Here is a 20,601-nt window from a genome sequence, read left to right on the forward strand (position 1 = left end):
CAAGTATTTAGCTAACCTAAGTTGGAATTCTTTGTTGTACCCTATAAATAAACATATAGATTATAATAATATAGTAAAATTAAAATGAAAAAATGGAACATTAACTAGGGCTAGCTCCACTCAATATATCCCATCAATAAATTAGCTGAGGCTATCTGTTTCTGTTTGTCATTTGCCAGTTTTTCTGGGTACTGAGAATTTACTGCAAATATTCTATCAATTAGCATTTAGCATTAGTAGAGGCATTTGATGCAAGAAAGCAAGCTTATGCAGCATCAGCCAAAAAAAAAAAAAAAAAAAAGAAAAAACCCACTGCCACTTCACCCCTCTGTTCGTTCGAAATACCTGTCCAGCTGAGCCTTAAACTTATTTAGGCTATCAACTTCCACGACAGGGGATGGAAGTCTGTTCCACCAACCAACCACCTGCTGGCTAAAGGCAAATTTCTGCACGTCTATCCTACATCTGTCTTTCCTCAATTTGAATTTATGCCCTCTCAGGTGATTATTCAGAGCGAGAGGAAGAATCCCATCAGCATTGAGCATGCTCAAACCATTCAAGGCTTTATACATCTCTATCAGATCACCTCGCTGGTGCCTAGTCTCCAGACACTGTAATTTGCAAAACTTAATCCTTTCTTCATAAGAGCACCCCTTTGTTCCATTCACTAATCTTGTTGCCCTTCTCTGTATTCGTTCAGCAGCTCTACATCCTTCTTGAAATGAGGCCTCCAGACCTGTATACATTCAAGGTGTGGCCTGACCATTGCCTTATACAAGGGAATAATCACTTCCTTATCCCTGCTAGAAAAATTCCTATATATCATTGACAATACACCATGAGCTACTCTTGCAGCCCATCTGCACTGCTCAGAGAACTTCATATCTGCCCGCACAACCACCCCCAGGTCCCTTTCATTCTCTACCACTGTAAGTGTAGTACCACAGAGTTGATACATTGCTCTGGGGTTGCTGTTTCCCATGTGTAGTACTTTACATTTGTCAATGTTAAACTTCATTTGCCACCTCTCAGCCATCTGCTCAACCTTTCCAGATCCTGTTGCAGCAGCATAGTGTCAGTAGTGTCCTTGACAACCCTGCCTACCTTTATATCGTCTGCAAACTTGGACATTAAGCTTGATATACTATCATCAATATCATTTATAAATACAGAAAACAATAATGGACCCAACACTGAGCCCAGAGGGACTCCACTAATAACATTAGTCCACGACGAGCAGTGTCCATTGATTACCACTCTGTCTTCTCCCCCTCAGCCACCCCTTTATCCACAGCAGCAATTTGCCTCCAGTGTCACACTGCTCCAATTTGTGCAGCAGTCTTCCATGTGCAACAGTATCAAAAGCCTTTCTAAGATCCAAGTATATAATATCAAAGTTATTCCCTGCCTCCAGTTCCTTTGTGACTGCACCATAGTATCCACTCAAATTGGTCAGGCAAGACTTCCCCTTAACAAAACCATGCTGTGTCCGAGCTATAACTGAAGTCTTGTTTAAATGATCCTGCAGTGCTTCTTTAACTAGTGCCTCCATTAATTTTCCTAGAACAGAAGTTAAACTCACAGGTCTATAATTACTTGTGTCAGCTTTTGATCCTCCTTTGTGAATTGGGGTCACATTTGCACATCTCCAGTCTGTGGGTACCTTCCCTGAGTCCAAGGAAGCTCTCATAATTATGGCTAAGGGTTTGCTTACTTCCTCTGCTGCCTCCTTTAATATAACTGGATAGATCCCATCCACCCCAGGTGCCTTTCTTGTGTTTATCTTCAACAATTTCTCCTCCACTTTACTCTCAGTTATTACAAGATTCTCTAGCTTACTGCTAGAGTTGAATACACCTCTGTCATTCCCCCTCGCTAAATAACTCCTCATGTGTGAATGTCGATGCAAAATATTCATTTAGTTTGTTCGCTACCTGAGCAGGATCATCAACAGTTGACCCATCGATATCAAGTGGACCAATCTGATTCATCCCCTTCCTTCTAGAGTTTACATAAGTAAAGAACTCTTTGCTGTTTTTCTTTGCATCCCTTGCCAAAGATTTCTCGTAATCTGCCTTCGCCTGCCTAACCTCCTTTGTAACTTGGTTAATTTAGTTTAATTACTTTAATATACATTAAATTTAGTAGAAAACTCAGTATAACCGCTAGCTCGACAGATAGGAGTGAAAATTATTAATAAAAAATAATGGAAGTGAATCAAGAATAATAAAAGTGAGTACCAACTATTAATTAGTGCAATTTATTTATTAATTAAGGTGAATAGGAAGAGGAAAAAGGATAGTAATAAACCTGAATCTCCCCCGAATTATAGGGAGATTGATATCTATTACTATTAGGAGATTACTAGGAGACCATTTAACTGGACCACACTTTCTGCCACAGTCTAACAAAAGAGCCGTACCTTCAGTTCCTGCAGAATTTTCTTCCAGACCTCCTTGATGATGATAATGTTCCACTTCAGCAATGCCAGAACATGTGGTTTATGCATGATGGTGCACCAGCACATTTTGCCCGAGTTGTGACTCGGTATCTAATTAGAAGGTGGATAGGTAGAGGTGGGCCTGTAATGTTGCCTCCCAGATCACCAGACTTAAATCCTATGGATTTTTGTATCTGGAGTTATGTAAAAAGCTTGGTGTACACTTCTGACATTAACACAGTTCAGGAATTGCAGCGTCGGGTTGAAGGAACCTTTCAGCATCAAAGACCCAGGTATGCCTGAGAGGATTTGCAACTCAATGCAGAGAAGACTACAAAGTAGTGTGTGGATGCAAGGACAGCATTTTGAACACCTTTTGTAACATCTGTAAAATCCTGGTGTTGAAACTAAAAATTAAAAATGTATTTATCTTGTGTTTAATAAAAATAAAACCACCCTTAGCAAAAGGTTCATAGCTTTTTGCTAAACTAGTGGCTCCCATAGTCAGAAAATTTGTATAATCTCGAAAACAGTTCATTTGCAGCCCAATGTTCACTGGGACTTTTTTGCTTATTTTAGTTTTGGTTTTTGTTCAGTCCAAGTAGTTTTAGAAGTGACTGAAAACATTTTTAATTAGAGTCAGTCATCATCTTTGGTAGGATGGTGTATATAGAAATGCACTTTCAGATTGTGATACCGTACTAGATATACCGTAGGTTATATACCGTACTAGATAGCATTAGTTGAACTTCGTTAGCAGTTAAATTGTACGTTTAAATAAATACATATAACGACTTAGATTACAAACGTAATATAATTAATAACATAACATAATTAATTAATAAATTAATAGAATCATGACTCAGACCAGAGCAGCAAAGCAAAAGGCTCAAGCTAATGGAAATGCTGTGGCTCAGAGCAGAACTGAGGGGGGCAGTTGTCCTCTGACTCACAGCCTTATAAAATGCACTGTTTGCTTGATGTTTGCAGAGCAATCGGGTACGGGACATGATACTGCCAAGGGGGATGTCTTTGTGTGTGCGCGATGCAAGGAGTGTATCGATATCAGGCAACAACTCGCCGTTCTTGTGGGCCTATATGAGAGCTTGAAGGACAGAGTGGATGCCCTCGAAGAAACTAAATTGAGGGGCCCATCAAGCTCTCAGCTGCCCACATCAATGCCAGAGCTTGCACTTGGGCATCGCGTGACACAGAGACAACCCCTAAGGCAGAATGCGCTGGTCCCGAAGGAACTAGTAGTTGTTGGTGACTCTATTGTCAGGGAAACGGGGAACATCCTTTGTAAAAAAGATAGGTGAAACAGGACCAGGGTATGTCTGCCAGGGGCAAAGGTTGATGACGTTGTAGAGCGAATATCATCTTTTAAGGGCACAAAAGGTGATATAGTTGTACACGTTGGCACTAATAATATTAAGAGTAGGAGACCGGCAGAATTACTTAACAAGTACAGGTCACTGTTGAACAAAAGCCGAGAATTAGGGTTGAATTTGAAAGTGTCTGCAATTCTGCCCAGACACGATAGGAGGGAGTATATGATGAGAGCCTTGTCGATCAATTCGGCCCTGGAAAGATTGTGCAAGGCTCAAGGGGTAAAATTTTTTTCAGCCTGGACTGTACTTGTTAACAGGAGAGATTGCTTCTACAGGGATGGGATACACTTAAATAGAAAGGGTGCAAGAATATTTGCTGATGCTATCGAGGCAGTGTTAGGTGGGTCGGAAAACTGCTAGCTTGGGGGGAGACAAAGACCAATAGATTGACAGTAGCCACTGGCAGAGGTGAAAGAGATTCTTGCACTGCTTCTATTAGAATGAGCAGAAGCCTGAAAAACAAGATGCATGGTATTTCAGAGACTGCTGGGAGCCATTGCGGTACAAGTAAACACATGGGTTGTGTTAGGGTAGCTAAGAATAGAAACAGGTGCAGGTATACTTGCGTGTACACCATTGCTAGGAGTTTAATAAATAAATTTGATGAATTTGAGGTATTGCTCAAAACATTGAAGGCAGATATTGTTGGGATTTCAGAGACGTGGTGTCACACAGATATAAGGGATGCAGAACTGGAATTTGGGGAGTACAACGTCTACAGAAAGGATAGACAGGATAGGAAGGGGGGAGGGGTTATGCTATTAGTTAAGAAACACATAAAAACCAAGGAAGTGAAGCCAGTCGACATCGCTGGACAGTGCAGTGTGGAGTCAGTTTGGTGTGACATAAACATTGGGAGATCAAAATTGAGAGTAGGAGTGTGCTATAGGCCTAATGACTCTGATGAGTATAATAAGGAACTGTACAGGGAAATAGAGTGGGCCAGTAAATCAGAGTGTCTTATAATGGGAGATTTTAATTTCCCAGATATTGACTGGAATTTGAGGGCTGGTTACTCACACACTAGCAGGGCTTTTGTGGATTTATTGGATGATTGTTTTCTACATCAGCATGTTCGGGAGGCAACTAGAGGGAGTAATACTCTTGATTTGATTATCAGCAGTGATTCTTCATGCATTAAGAATCTGCAGATAAATGAACCACTAGGTGGCAGTGATCAGTGTGCTGAAGTGGGATTTACTCAAAGAGGTAACTAACATTAGGGGTAAAGGGAAGGGTTATTGCTTCCGTAAAGGCGACTACGATGGACTGAGACAGTATTTAAATTCTATACAGTGGGACCAACTGATGATGTTACCAACAGCAAATTCAAAATGGGAAGCATTCAAAGAACTTATCTTGGAAGCTACTAGGCTTTACATACCAACTAAGAAATATTGTTCAAGGTTTAGGCCAAAATGGATGTCAGATGAACTAATGAGGCATATGGCAGAGAAGAAAAATGCATGGGATACATACAAATTAACACATGACACAGAAGCCTATGATAGATACAAGTTGATATGCAACCAAGTTACAAAGGAGGTTAGGCAGGCGAAGGCAGATTACGAGAAATCCTTGGCAAGGGATGCAAAGAAAAACAGCAAAGAGTTCTTTACTTATGTAAACTCTAGAAGGAAGGGGATGAATCAGATTGGTCCACTTGATATTGATGGGTCAAGTGTTGATGATCCTGCTCAGGTAGCCAACAAACTAAATGAATATTTTGCATCGACATTCACACATGAGGAGTTATTCAGCGAGGGGAATGCCAGAGGTGTATTCAACTCTAGCAGTAAGCTACAGAATCTTGAAATAACTGGGAGTAAAGTGGAGGAGAAATTGTTGAAGATAAACACAAGAAAGGCACCCGGGGTGGATGGGATCTATCCAGTTATATTAAAGGAGGCAGCAAAGGAAGTAAGCAAACCCTTAGCCATAATTATGAGAGCTTCCTTGGACTCAGGGGAGGTACCCATAGACTGGAAATGTGCAAATGTGACCCCAATTCACAAAGGAGGATCAAAGGCTGACACAAGTAATTATAGACCTGTGAGCTTAACTTCTGTTCCAGGAAAATTAATGGAGTCACTGGTTAAAGAAGCACTGCAGGATCATTTAGACAAGACTTCAGTTATAGCTCAGACACAGCATGGTTTTGTTAAGGGGAAGTCTTGCCTGACCAACTTGATTGGATACTATGATGCAGTCACAAAAGAACTGGATGCAGGGAATAACTTTGATATTATATACTTGGATCTTAGAAAGGCTTTTGATACTGTTGCACATGGAAGACTGCTACACAAATTGGAGCAGTGTGACATAGGAGGCAAATTGCTGCTATGGATAAACGGGTGGTTGAGGGGGAGAAGACAGAGTGGTAATCAATGGACACTGCTCATCGTGGACTGATGTTATTAGTGGAGTCCCTCAGGGCTCAGTGTTGGGTCCATTATTGTTTTCTGTATTTATAAATGATATTGATGATGGTATATCAAGCTTAATGTCCAAGTTTGCAGACGATACAAAGGTTGGCAGGGTTGTCAAGGACACTACGGACACTATGCTGCTGCAACAGGATCTGGAAAGGTTGAGCAGATGGGCTGAGTGGTGGCAAATGAAGTTTAACATTGACAAATGTAAAGTACTACACATGGGAAACAGCAACCCCAGAGCAACGTATCAACTCTGTGGTACTACACTGACAGTGGTAGAGAATGAAAGGGACTTGGGGGTGGTTGTGCAGGCAGGTATGAAGTTCTCTGAGCAGTGCAGACAGGCTGCAAGAGTAGCTCATGGAGTATTGTCAATGATATACAGGAATTTTTCCAGCAGGGATAAGGAGGTGATCATTCCATTGTATAAGGCGATGGTCAGGCCACACCTAGAGTACTGTATACAGGTCTGGAGGCCTCATTTCAAGAAGGATGTAGAGCTGCTGGAACGAGTACAGAGAAGGGCAACAAGATTAGTGAATGGAACAAAGGGGTGCTCTTATGAAGAAAGGCTTAAGTTTTGCAAATTACAGTGTCTGGAGACTAGGCACCAGCGAGGTGATCTGATAGAGGTGTATAAAGCCTTGAATGGTTTAAGCATGCTCAATGCTGATGGGATTCTTCCTCTAGCTCAGAAAAATCACCTGAGAGGGCATAAATTCAAATTGAGGAAAGACAGATGTAGGATAGACGTGCGGAAATTTGCCTTTAGCCAGCGGGTGGTTGGTTGGTGGAACAGACTTCCATCTCTTGTGGTGGAGGTTGATAGCCTAAATAAGTTTAAGGCTCAGCTGGACAGGTATTTTGAATGAACAGAGGGGTGAAGTGGAAGTGGGGTTTTTTTTTTTTTTGGCTGATGCTGCATAAGCTTGCTTTCTTGCATCAAATGCCTCTACTAATGCTAATGTTTAGGCATTACCAAACCTCAGGGAAAGAAAGTTGGATTAACACCAACTTTTTGGAGTAAAACCCTGGAGCCTACAAAAATTTAATAAAATACTTTGAAAAAATTCTTGTACTTTTCACATTTAAATAATTGACCATCATTTTTGAAACACCCTGTAAATTGAATAAAGTGCGCATAAATGGATGTGAAAGTTACATAAAGTGCCAGAAGGGCGAGGATAGTTGAAAAAGAAGTTTTCAACTATCCTCGAACTTTTTAAGTAAATCTCACATCAGTACACTGTGATCACTGCCACTTAGTGGTTCCTTTATCTGCAAATTCTTAATACACGAATGATCACTGCTGATGACCAGATCAAGAGTATTATCCTCTTTGGTTGCCTCTCGAACATGCTACTGCAGAAAACAATCATCCAATAAATCCACAAAAGTTTTTACTAAAAGTTTCATACCTATTAAGAAATATTGCTCAAGATTTAGGTCTAAATGGTTATCAAATGAACTAATGAGACTCGTGACAGAGAAGAAAATGCATGGGATGCATATAAATTATCAAGTGACTCAGAAGCCTATGGCAGATATAAGCTAGTCTGTAATCAGGTCATAAAGGAGGTTAGGCAGGTGAAAGCAGATTATGAGAAATCTTTGGCAAAGGATGCTAAGAAAAACAAAAAGGATTTCTTTACTTATATAAACTCTAAAAGGAAGGGGATGAATCTGATTGGTCCACTTGACATCGATGGTTCGCTGTTGATGATCCTGCTCAGATAGCAAACAAACTGAATGAGTATTCTGCATCTACATTCACACATGAGGAGTTATTAAGGTTTGAAAATGGCAGAAGGTTATCAAATTGTAGCAGTGTACTTAATGATTTTGTAATAACTGAGAGCAAAGTGGAGGGGAAATTGTTGAAGTTAAACATAAGAAAAGCACCTTGGGGTGGATGGGATCTATCCAGTTATATTAAAGGAGGTGACAAAGCAACTAAGCAAACCCTTAGCCATAATTATGAGAGCATCCTTGGACTCAGGGGAGGTCCCCATGGACTGGAGATGTGCAAATGTATCTCCAATTCTCAAAGGGGGATCGAAGGGTGACACGAGTAATTACAGACCAGTTAGTTAAACTTCTGTTCTGGGTAAAATAATAGAGTCACTAGTTAAAGATGCATTGCAGGATCATCTAGACAAGACTGCAGCAATAATTCAGACACAGCATGGGTTTGTTATGGGAAAGTCTTGTCTGACAAATTTGATAGGATATTATGATGTGGTTACAAAGGAACTGGATCCAAAAATAATTTTGATATCATATATTTGGGTTTCAGGAAAGCTTTTGACACTGTTGCACATGGAAGACGCAGAATTGGTATTAAGGGTAAGTTGCTACGATGGATAAAAGGATTATTGAGTGGGAGAAGACAGTGTGTGTTAATCAATGGGTGCTGCTCTTCGTGGACTAATGTTATTAGTGAAGTCCCACAGGGTTCGTTGTTGGGTCCACTATTGTTTTGTACATTTATCAATGATATTAATGAAGGTATATCAGGCTTAGTGTCGAAGTTTGCAGATGATACAAAGGTTGGCAGGGTTGTTAATGACAGTAATGGCAGTGTGCTACTGCAACAGGATCTAGAAAATTTGGGCAGATGGGCTAAGAAGTGGCAACTGAAGGTTAACCTTGATAAGTGCAAAGTACTGCATATGGGTAGAAGTAACCTCAGAGAAATGTACCAATAGTGTGGTACTACACTTAAGGTGGTAGAAAATGATAAAGACCTGGGGAGTAATTGTGCAGTGAGATATGAAGTTTTCTGAGCAATGCAGACAGGCTGCCAGGGCAGGTCATGGGGTTTTGTCAATGATATATAGGAATTTTGCTAGTAGGGAAAAGGAGGTGATTGTCCCTCTGTATAAGGCAATGGTAAGGCTACGCCTTGAGTACTGTGTACAGGTCTGGAGGCCTTGTTTTAGGAAAGATGTAGATTTGCTTGAGCGTGTATAGAGAAGGGCAACAAGATTGGTGAGGGGAATGAAGGGATCCTCTTACCAAGAAAGGCTTAAGTTCTGCAAATTGCAGTGGCCGGAGACTAGGCACCTGCGTGGTGAATCTCATTGAGGTGTATAAGTCCCTGAATGGGTTGAGCATGCTGAATTCTGATAGGATCCTTCCACTTGTTTAGATTATGAACCTAAGGGGACATAAATTCAAATTAAGAAAAGACAGATGTAGAATAGATGTGCAAAAATTTGCCTTTAATCAACGGGTGGTTAATTGCTGGAACAAACTTCCATCTGTCGCTGTGGAAGTTGATAGGTTAAATAAATTTAAGGAGGAACTGGACAGGCATTTGGAGGGAATGGTGTGATTTTTTTTTTTTTTTTTTTTGGCTGATGCTGCATAAGCTCATACACTTGCTTTCTTGCATCACATGCCACTACTACTACTAGAAGTGTAGTAGATATGTAAAAGGTGAAAGAATTTTAATATTCTAAAAGTTATGATAAATTAAGAAAATTATGGGCTAAATTACTAATCCAATAGAAGTTAAGAGCACTGTAAAGAAAAATTAGTACAGCAAAATACCAATCAACGAAAATAAAGATTAAAAATAGAAAGTGATACAGCTGTCATCAGATATGGGGGGTAACATATAAATAGGTAATGGTCGAATATAGGTAAGACAAAAGTGCCTGATGTGATGTCACTGCAACAAATATTGATACATGATCAGGTATTTCATCAGGGGGCTACACCTGACCATGTATCAGGAACTGCATTTCTATACTTGTCCATAGTAGTAGAAGAAACATGAATGGCCAAAAAGCAACGAAAATGAAATTAGCACTTTCTAATACTGTATGGACAACCATACTGCAGACTTAAAAAACATATAAAAGAATTACAAGACAATTTTATCATCACCCCAGTAGATAAAGCTTCCAACAACCTTGCCATATTTTGTAAGCAATTTTACTTGGTGTACCGTATATAAATTTGATCTTCATTCTTTTTTGCCACCACCTTGTTCAACACTTTTTATTTATCTATGAAAGGTAGTGTGTTTATTTTTTAATTTTGTATGACTTTATCATGGTAAAGTCTTACTAAGATGATATCTGCTCTACAGGGTCATCAGCCTTTGGTCCTGTTCCACCTATCCTTTTTGCTCAGTATGTTCCCCATGTCCCTGACAATCGGGTCACCGACAACTAGTTCCTTTGGGACCAGCACATTCTTTCTTGGGGGTTGCCACTGTGTTGCGTGATGTTAGAGTGCAAGCTCTGGCATTGATGTGGGCAGCTGAGAGCTTGATGGGCCCCTTAATTTAAAGCCTTCGAGGGCATCCACCCTGTCCTTCAACCTCTTGTATAGTCCCATAACAACGCTTAGTTGGTGCTTGATTTCCTCGCACTCCTTACATCATGCGCACACACACACACAAAAACACAAATTCCCCTTGGCAATATCATGTCCCGTTCCTGATTGCTCCACAAACATCAAATAAGCAGTGCATATCAAAAGGCTGTGATTCAGAGGACAACCGGTCCCCTCAGTTCTCTCCTGAGCTACAGCACTCCCATTAGTTTGAGCCTTTTGCTTTGCTGCTCTGGTCTGAGTCAATTTCTATTCAATTTCAAATAAAATTCCAATACAAAATATAACCCTAAACTTATATCCCAATGCAGTTATAACACAATGTATATATATGTATATATGTATGTATTTCGGTATCGAATTATTTCCAAGTTACGTTATATGACTTTCTTATCTCCTGTCAAGTTATATGTATTAATTTATGTTTGTTTGTAAAAACTAGGTTGTTATATGTATTTAGTTTAAAAAGGGACAATTTAATTGGCAATGAAATTTAATAAGATTAGTAAATTTTACTGATTAATTGATACTGCTATACTCACTATCTAGTTTTACATTTAACCTTACGCTGTCTAGTTCGGGGTATACATTGTATTGTATAACAATGGCAGCAAGTTATGAATGGTAAATCTGCAAACACTAGGTATTAATTGCTTCCAAAATCATGCTATCTAAATTCAAAATAAACCATATAAGTTTATAAGTAGCTTATAGACCTAGTCTATAAGTAGCTTAAATTATAGAAAATAATTTACTATAACAATTAAAGTCAATAAAACGGCTAAATATAATTAAAAACTTAGCATTTGTGGGAGCTGCAAAACTTGTTGAACACGTGGATTAGATACCCTTACCAATACCAAGAAATAACCTTCAAAATCTCTATCTAAGTTCAAATTAAACTAAGTATCGTTACTAGGAATATAAAGCACTTCTAGAAATTAAATTAATATGCCAGTTTAAGTCAATAAAAAAGCAAAAATTTAAGAAAAACTTCTATTAGCTGGAGCCGTAGAAACTTTGCCTGTTCACGTGTACTCTTGTACCCAAAAAATGGTGTTTACATCATGAAAATAACAGCCTCTCAGAGGTGCCTTGAGCTAAAGGAACAAAAAGAAGTCACACAGGGCTAATTCTGATGAATATATTGGGTGAAACAGTATGCAGTTTTTTTTTTTTTTCTAGTCAAAAAAAACTTCTAAATAGTGAGAGCCTTGTGGCTTGGTGCATTGTCATGCAAGAGGAACCAACTGCAGTCTTCTCCATACAGAGGCTGCACACAACAAATTCTCTAAAACAAATGTTTCAAACATCCAGATAGTAAGGCAGCAGTAACACTTTGGCCATTGGGCATGATTCTTTGTGCACAGTTCCCTTTCTTTCATAGAAAATGATGAGCACAGTTTTCATTTTGATCTTCCATGATGAAATATTTTGGCTTTGGGATAGTTTGTCAACTTCTGTTTCACACTGTCGCTATGTGGCAGGGCCATACTGAAAACACATGTTGTTGCCCATAATGATTGAATTCAGGAAGTTAGGTTTGCTTTGAGTGGCTTCGTGAGTTGTTCCCAGTGTTCAACCTGTGCCTGTCGTTGACTATCTATTAACATATGTGGAACGAACTGTGCAGACCTTCATTTTCTTCAAATCCTGGGTTATTATTTGTTGAATGGTTTCCTTTTTAATGCACAAATCTTCTGAAATCATTTGTAGCATTGTACATGGTATTGGTAATGATTTCCTGCACCTTTTCAATCAACTCTGGTATTCAAACTGGTTTTTGCTGGGCCCAGATGTTTATCATCTTCCAGGGATTCTCTTCAACAGGTGAAATGTTTATGCCGTTCGAACACATGGGTACGAGAAAGAATTTTCTCCACACATGTGCTTCATCACTTGAAATGCTTCCGTAGTACTTTTGCCCTGAAACAAAAAGCAAAACTGATATTTGCTTTTTGTTTCATTGTCCCTTCACAACACAGACACAGGAGAGACATGCAGTTCAGCTCACACTATGTTATGAAATGGCAGCAATTTCTGCTGACCTTGACTTTGATTGTGCTCGAGGAACTATCATTCTTTCTTGTTTACTTCTAGTAGATGGCAGCACCAGCACTTATATCATAACATCAATCTCATTTTCCAATAACACACTGTGTATAAGCAGTGGCATTATATTCAATTTTGCAATCAGAATGGGAGGCATACCTATAAACATATAGTTGAAATCTATCCAAAACATGGAGGTGGAGGGAGAGGGATATCCACACCTAAGTAAATCTGACCTAATTTTGGAAATATAGCAGACTCTCGATTTACCGGGATCGGATTAACTGGGACACTTCAAGACTCCAAATTTAAAAAAAAAATCATCAACCAGAAATCATAAAATTCAAGTAATAACTAGAATAGGTATAAACAGATGTTTTGCAAGTCGTAAATAAGTGACAAGAAGCGCCGTTGTAAGTCATCATTGGGAGATTAGTGTACCTATTATCTTTAGTTTAGTTTGTTTAGTAAGTCGCATCATAATGCAAATGTTTAGTTTGTTTTAGTAAGTCACGTCGATTGTTGTGTTTCGTCACACCACAAAAGGACAAATTTTGTTTCGTTATTTATGTCAGAAATGTCGGAATTTTTTTTTTTAGAAATTGTAAAAATCACGGGCAAACGCAAGAGTTATGCTTTCAATAAAAAAAAAATTTGAAGTTATTCAAAAGTTTGAAAACGGTGCATCCATTAAATCTCTAATGACCATTATAATGTTGGTGACCAAACCATATGCGACACTGTAAAAAATAAAGGGAAGCTATTCGATTTAAAATGGACATCGTAAAAAATAAGGAAAGCATCACATTGGACACGCGAGTGGTGCGTGGTAAGTTTTTTTCGTTTTTTATCTATCGCCATACTTTTTATGTAGGTTGCTGAACATTTTTTGATATAGTAAGTCCAAGACTTGCGTAGATTCGGACTTACGTTACGTTAGACGGAATACGAGAAGGGATGAAAGGATCGGCACCAATGAAGTCAACTACAATAACCAAGGCTACGAAACACATATATCAGTTTTTACAGTACAATAACATGCGTTTTTTCTTCCTTTTATGTTTTGTTTTTTTATGGGCCACTCTATCTACTTCACCACTGTCTCCGGATAATTTAAATGAACTAATTAAAAATATATAACTTTTTCTTCATTCTTCTGAGGATATTATGTGGTTTTTGTAATTTTGGCATATCAGGGATATAGTAGAATATTATATTAGTCATTCCCAATTTCGTAAAACTCGACTTACGTAAGAAGACCTGTAACATACTCTTACGTATGTCGGGACTTAGTGTATTTTTGGATTAACCGGGAAATTGATTATCCGGGAATGTTTTTTGCCATCTATCCTGGAAAAATCGAGAGAGTACTGTATCAGCATTTTTGTCAATAGGGTTGATCAGCTACTGTGTGATACTGAGAATGGTTGGCATGACAGCAAAAGTTGACTCATGCTATCAATATAGAAAACAATGAAATTTATCTTTGTTTTGTGAAAAAGAAATGTATCTTTTTCTTCCAGCAGTGAAAACAAGAGATGAATCCAAGCACGTTTTATGGCTAACACAGGAAGTTAGCTATAGAATTAATCTTGAATTATGTTGAAATATAAAAGATCTTGAGATACAAAAATCAATGCACATAATAAGCACACGTGCACCTTTTCACTGTCTATGAAAAAAAACAACTAAGTAACTTATTTCAGGCTATATATCAACATGTATTAATACATATTGAAATACTTTGTGTTTATTATATAATAACATAATTTTTAGGATTTTATGGGTACTGTATTTATTTTTATTTTTGTAAATAAACTTAATTTTTATATTTTGCTGGTTAGTTGGTTGATTTGATTATAGTAGTATTGAAGTTTGTATTTACTAACACTTTTTAGATAAAGTAAATCTAATTATAAGATTATTAAATATTTATTTTGCATGTGTTGTGATTGAGGAAAGACAGTTGTCAAGTAGATGTGCAGAAATTTGCCTTTAGCCAGCGGGTAGTTGATTGCTGGAACAAACTTCCATCTGTCGTTGTGGAAGTTATTATTATTATTATTATTATAATTAGCCATATGGTGCAGGGAAGTCGAGACTTTTGCTGCACCAGCAAAAAAAAAAAAAAAAAAATTCAGTTATCCCTGAGAGAGAGAGAGAGAGAGAGAGAGAGAGAGAAGCAAATGGATTGATGAAATGAGAAGTTTTTTTTTTTTTTTTTTTACTGATAACCTTGCTTTATTGCATCGTAAGCCTTTACTAATGCTAAAATGGCATTTGTCATGATGGTTTTTTTCTGTAATTTCTCTTACTAAGGAACTGAAATCCAGAATTTTCCAAAATTCAGAAAGCTTCTCATCCCAAGCTTTCTTGATGTGTTGTCTGGTACTGTATTATCACAACATGTACTTACTTGAAGTTTTATAATTTTATGACAAAAATCTGTCTGGACTTTGATGAGTTAGATTTTTAATTCTATGGAAATTATAAAGAATAACCCAAACACAGCTCCCCTGTTTTGAAATATAAATGTGTTACTAGAACTTTCCGGTTATCTAAGTTCTGCATGACAGAATTTTTGCTGTGCATACTTTTCTTGGAGTGATATGGCACAAGAGATTTCAATCAGTTCTTTTGTGGATAGGAGAGAGGAGTTTTGGTTTTTCAAGAAAGGGTTAGCTATCCACATGTAATTTTCAATGTCTGTATTGACAGGAAAATATTCTTCAAAATAAAATGACAGATGTGTAAGGTGGTCAGTCTCTAAGTCTGACTCTGCAGAGATATTTTTTTCAACAAGACATAGTAAAAGTATTGAAGGTATCATATTGTCCTGCTTTTACTCTCTTTCTCCAAAGAATAATTTTATCTTTAAATGCAGAGATTTTATCATTAGCCATGAAAAGTGTCGTGTTTTTACCTTGAAGTGATCGTGCATTCAGGTTTGTCAAATATATCTGCAAGATATACAATCCCCTTGTGAATTTTAATCACTAGACATAAAGTCAGTGAATCTCTGTAGTTGATCTCAAGTTGTTTTCTTGTGGCTTCAGCATTTTCAAGAAAATGCTACACATCAAAATTTCAAAGCATAATTCAGAGAATCTCCTCAGCACTTGAATTCGACTTAGCCAATGTGCTTTGGTGTAAAAAAGTAAGCAATCATGGTCGCTGCCCATTTAGTCACAAATCTGATGCAAAAGCCTTGTATTTAAGCCACTAGATTTCACATAATTGACAATTTCTGTTAGTGTCTTAAAAATATCTTTCAGTTTTGCAGGAATGTTTTTCACAGTTAAATTTTTCCTGTGCAGTACACACAACTACTTGAACAGGAAGGGTGTGCTATTGTCTTGATTCTAGTAACACCTGAAATGGGCCCTGCCTAGCCTCGGCACCATCAGTATATTGATGTTGATACACTTCTTCCAGTTGTTGAGTTCATGAGCATAAAAAAATGCTGTCAATTTTTTCAAAAATGTCAGCTCCTGTTGTAGTGGTTTTCAAATTGTCACAGATAAGAATGTCTTTATACAGGTATTGAACAAATACTAACAGCACAGCTAGGCTTCTGACATTATCATCCAGTAATATTCTCGTCCAGTTGTAAGGTAAAATAAGGCAACAACATAAGTCTACAAATGAATTCATTGAGATCAGCTGAGTGAAGAAAAATTCTTCTTTTTACAGTGTCATTAGAGAGGGGCACCTGTTTTATTTTTGCTAATTATTATTATTATTATTATTAGCCATATGGTTCAAGGAAGCCTGAGGCTTATGTTGCACCAGCTAAAAAAAAAAAAAAATTTTTGAATTACCCCGAGAGAGAAAGAAGGGAATCGCCAAGAAAAAGAAGAATGATGATATCCAGCTCAGGACACTGGGTTTGCCAAGCCCATACCCACCAGATGTGAGCCCCTGGGATTATTTTCATTGGGTCTAGATATTAGCTCGCACAGGTTAATAGTGCATGGCATTATCACATTTCCATCAATAGTGTGGGCCTCTCCTTGATAAGCAATGCAATAGCTCATTTTCAGTGAGGCTTCTAATAATTCTTTTTTACAACTCACAAATATAGATTTCACCAATGAAGTCTCTTATGTAATACTTCTTTTTCTCTTCAAAATAAGCAATGGACTTATTGTTCAGGTCTTGAAGGTTTCTTTAAAAATGTCTCATCAACAGAGGTTTCATACAGTTATTGCTGAGTTTCTGTTCACATATTAAGCACAGGGATTTGATTCTGTTCATCACCACAATAATAGAAGCCATATTTCAAATATTCATTTTGAAAAGGTTGTCATTTTTGTTTTTTTTTTTTTTTTCTTATCTGGAGCTCATTTGCTCATAGATGTACTTGGTGAATGGTCATGATTACACTTGCCACCTGGTCTTATCATATTGAGATGTTCTCAACTTTTCCTCATGTCTTTTCTGTTCTCTCAGTATAATCTAACTTTCTCTTTGTTCCTCTTACTAAAATTTTATCCATGATTGGATGGTGCAAAATAAAAATGTAGTTACACAGAAAAACCACCACATTGCTCCAGCACAAACTCACAATTTACAAAGCATTTTTGGCATCCATACCTACTGTACATCCATATTTTTAAGAGGGATAAATAGCTAAAAATTGGTTGTATATTTGCTTTGATATATTCAATTGCCTTTTTAATTTTGAAATACGACTACCATTGGTCAAGTGCGGTACATTAGCTACAAAGTTAATTTTTGTAAACAACAGCACATTACATCCTTTCATTTACTAGAAGTTACACTTAGGATAGCAAAAACTGCTAAGTGCTAAACTAGGCAAAAATATACGTGAAGTGACAAGTGATTTATGGAGAAATCACTTGACTTCACATCGACACCGGACAGTTTCATTTTGATTTAGTTTTCTCAAACCACAATAAATTCTAGGGCATAAGAAATAAATACATGGTAAAATCAGTAAAGTTCTCAATTGCTGATAAGCACATGAAAATGCCGCTGTTTTGGATGCAACGCTCGAGGTACCCCCAGGTGAGAACGGCAGCCATAATATATATACGTGTATAATATTGGAATATTGTGCATATTCCATGGATTTTTTATTACAGTTTTTAAAATCTTTGTATGTATGGATTTTTTTATTTTTGTTTAACATGCTTTCATTCTCTTTTCTCCTTTTAATTCTCTTTGTTTATTTTTTATAGTGGGTTGGAAAGCCTGATAATGAGAACGACAATTCAGTAAGCCAGTTATGTTTTTTTAGCTAATATTATTTAGTTGTTTTGTGATTTTTATTTTATTTTGAGAAGTCTCTCTCTATGCATTCCACTATGCGTTCATGGGCTCCGATCTGTCTTTGGATTGAACAAGATTGGATATCAGGTCTTGTAGCTTAGAGATGTACTCCCTGTCTTGAAGAAGGCTATTGTTGAACATCCAATAAGAACCTCCACTTTTGAAGTGATTGGATGAGAAGGAGAGCTGTAATTTGATAAAGGAGTGATCTGAGATATAAGATGGCAAATGTGTGATGCTTCTGACCAGAGGGATAGTGTGTTTTGGGATGTAGTATCTGTCCAGTCGGGCTTGGTAAGGTAGTCTTCCAGATGCTGTATTTGCTGATCTCCAGGTGTAGGACTTTTTATCTGGGTGCCGGTGGTGTCTAAATACGTCAACCAGTTCATTGTTGTTTATCAAGGCCTGTAGGTTGTTGATTAACGTTATGCGGTGCAGTTGAAGTTACCAGCAAGAATGATGTGTTCCTGATCTATAGTAGAGAGATGGCTTTGTATGAAGTTGGTCAGGAACACATCATTCTTGCTGGTGACTAACTGCACCCTTGATCCCGAAATGGACAGAGCACAACATTATGGTCGTGGTCCAGCGAGGGACAGAAATAGCTAGGTGTGTACCTCGGCAATACCCTACTTTTCTCCCAGAAGAACTGGCCCGAATTGCTGAGTTGTTTTAACAGAGTACTCACGAAATGGAGAAGCCTCTCAGCGAAGATGTGCCCTCTCAGCGAAGATGTGCACCACATCTTCGCTGAGAGGGAGAGTGCTTATGGTCAATCAGCTGGCAGCAAGCGTTCTCTGGCACACCAAAATTCTCACTCCACCTGTTGACTTCCTCCACCAAATCCAGGCATCTGTCCGAAGCTTCCTTTGGAACAAAACCAACTGGATGTTCTGTTCCAAACTCAGCCATCCGCTTACTCATGGGGGCTAAGGGTTGGTCTCTATGACAAAATCACAGCATTCCAGATCACCTTTCTTTTTCTTAAGACGCTGCAAACAAAATACCCACATTCCAACACTACGGATAAACTACTAGCAACAGCCACTAGAGGACTATCACTTTCAACCATATTGAGAATGGGTGTGGCACCAGCACCACTCAAACTACTGCCCTTCTATAAAGATGCAATGCATTGCTGGAAAAAGCTAAACTTTCACCATACTCTTGAGAGAACATCCCTTCCCACAATGCTTTCAGAACTGCTCTTCTACAATAAAAGAATAAGACCCTGCAAATGATGATATTCTCTTCTTTCCTACATGGAACTGGGCAGGAATAAGAACCATAGGCGACCTCCTGACACCAAGCCTTGAATGGAAAGTATCCAAAGACTTGCCCATTAAAACCATAAATGCAAAGCAGCAACACAGACATCTAAAATCAGCAATCGCACAAGCTTTTCCAGACATCACTACAGCTAAAGGATTGGAAATGTGACCGGATCCTCACCTACACCAACCTTCCTCATCACGTCACTAGAAGACACGGTACCTCTGTCTACTGCACCCTCCAAAAAAGTCTATCAACTAATGTCCCACAATACAGCCATGATTTTCCCTGTCATCCACCTGTCAAGCTGTCCCTGTACCCCTCTTCACTCACCACAAGCCACCATCTAACTTTCAATGAAACCTTCCGTACAGGACGAAATGTTCCAAATTGGACACAGACATCCAGTGGAGACTGTAGCACATCCTTCCTATCCCAGTCAAGCTAAAAATCTTTGGGTTATGCACTTCAAATTACTGCCTCTTCAGCACCAATACAGGTACCCTAAAACACACATAACTGGCGTGCCCTGTGAACCAGGAACTGATCAGTTTGCCTGCAACCACGCCCACACTCCAGAGGAGTACTGGTACCTGTTTCACTCTGAACAGACAGCACACACACCACTTGCAACTTCTTATTCATTGCTGCCAAGGCCGTCATTTACAACTTCTACTTCAAGCACACAAGACGCAGTGACGCCGTGCCTCCTGTCAACAAATCGATGCAACATCTCAAGTGGAGTCTACGGAGGAAGTTGCAGAGCAGACTTCTGATCAAATTCCACCATAAAAGACCTGAAACTCTAAATGATCTTAACAGTGAATGGAACAGTGGCGGTCACCTCTTCAGCATCACTGAAGAGTCCATCACTTTCAACGTGTGATATTTAACATGAGACTGATCCAATACCAAGAAACTGTGTTCTTAATTCCCAAAATTCAGATGTAGAAATGTTTTCTTTTTCTATCATATCTATCCAAAGTTTTTTCTTTATATATATATATATATATATATATATATATATATATATATATATATATTTTTTTTTTTTTTTTTTTCATTTGTACATAAAATGTAAACAGATTTTCTTGAAAAATGTATCTACTGTTCGTGTTTAAATAAAAAAAAAATATCTAACTATCTATGGTTATATTATGCAACTCAGATCTTAATAGCCAAAAGGCCCTCTTTGCTCATTGTTATTGAAAACTCTGCACAGAAACTCTAGTTTATAATTTGTTTGGCTGTTTATACCCTTCTTATCAGGCAGAGGTATATGCATCTAATTGTATGTAGAGATTTTTCATATTTCTTTATTATATGATCATTTTATAGAAATGTTTCATTACTGGTACTAGCAGAATAC

General features: G+C 38.1%; 1 protein-coding gene across 7 annotated transcripts in view; it reads left to right on the forward strand.

Annotated features, from left to right (window-relative positions):
- LOC150078374 (protein hu-li tai shao-like) overlaps nt 1–20,601 on the forward strand; it is a 459,870-nt gene that overhangs the window by 201,491 nt on the left and 237,778 nt on the right. For all 7 annotated transcript variants that reach the window (XM_090385317.1, XM_090385315.1, XM_090385320.1 and 4 more), the window contains exon 10: nt 17,870–17,905. In XM_090385317.1, coding sequence (XP_090241443.1) covers nt 17,870–17,905 — 36 coding nt within the window. The remainder of the gene's footprint in view (nt 1–17,869; nt 17,906–20,601) is intronic.

The sequence above is a fragment of the Mastigoproctus giganteus genome, chromosome 11, assembly GCF_048544385.1.
Source record: "Mastigoproctus giganteus isolate SK-2022 chromosome 11, ASM4854438v1, whole genome shotgun sequence".
Taxonomy (NCBI): domain Eukaryota; kingdom Metazoa; phylum Arthropoda; class Arachnida; order Uropygi; family Thelyphonidae; genus Mastigoproctus; species Mastigoproctus giganteus.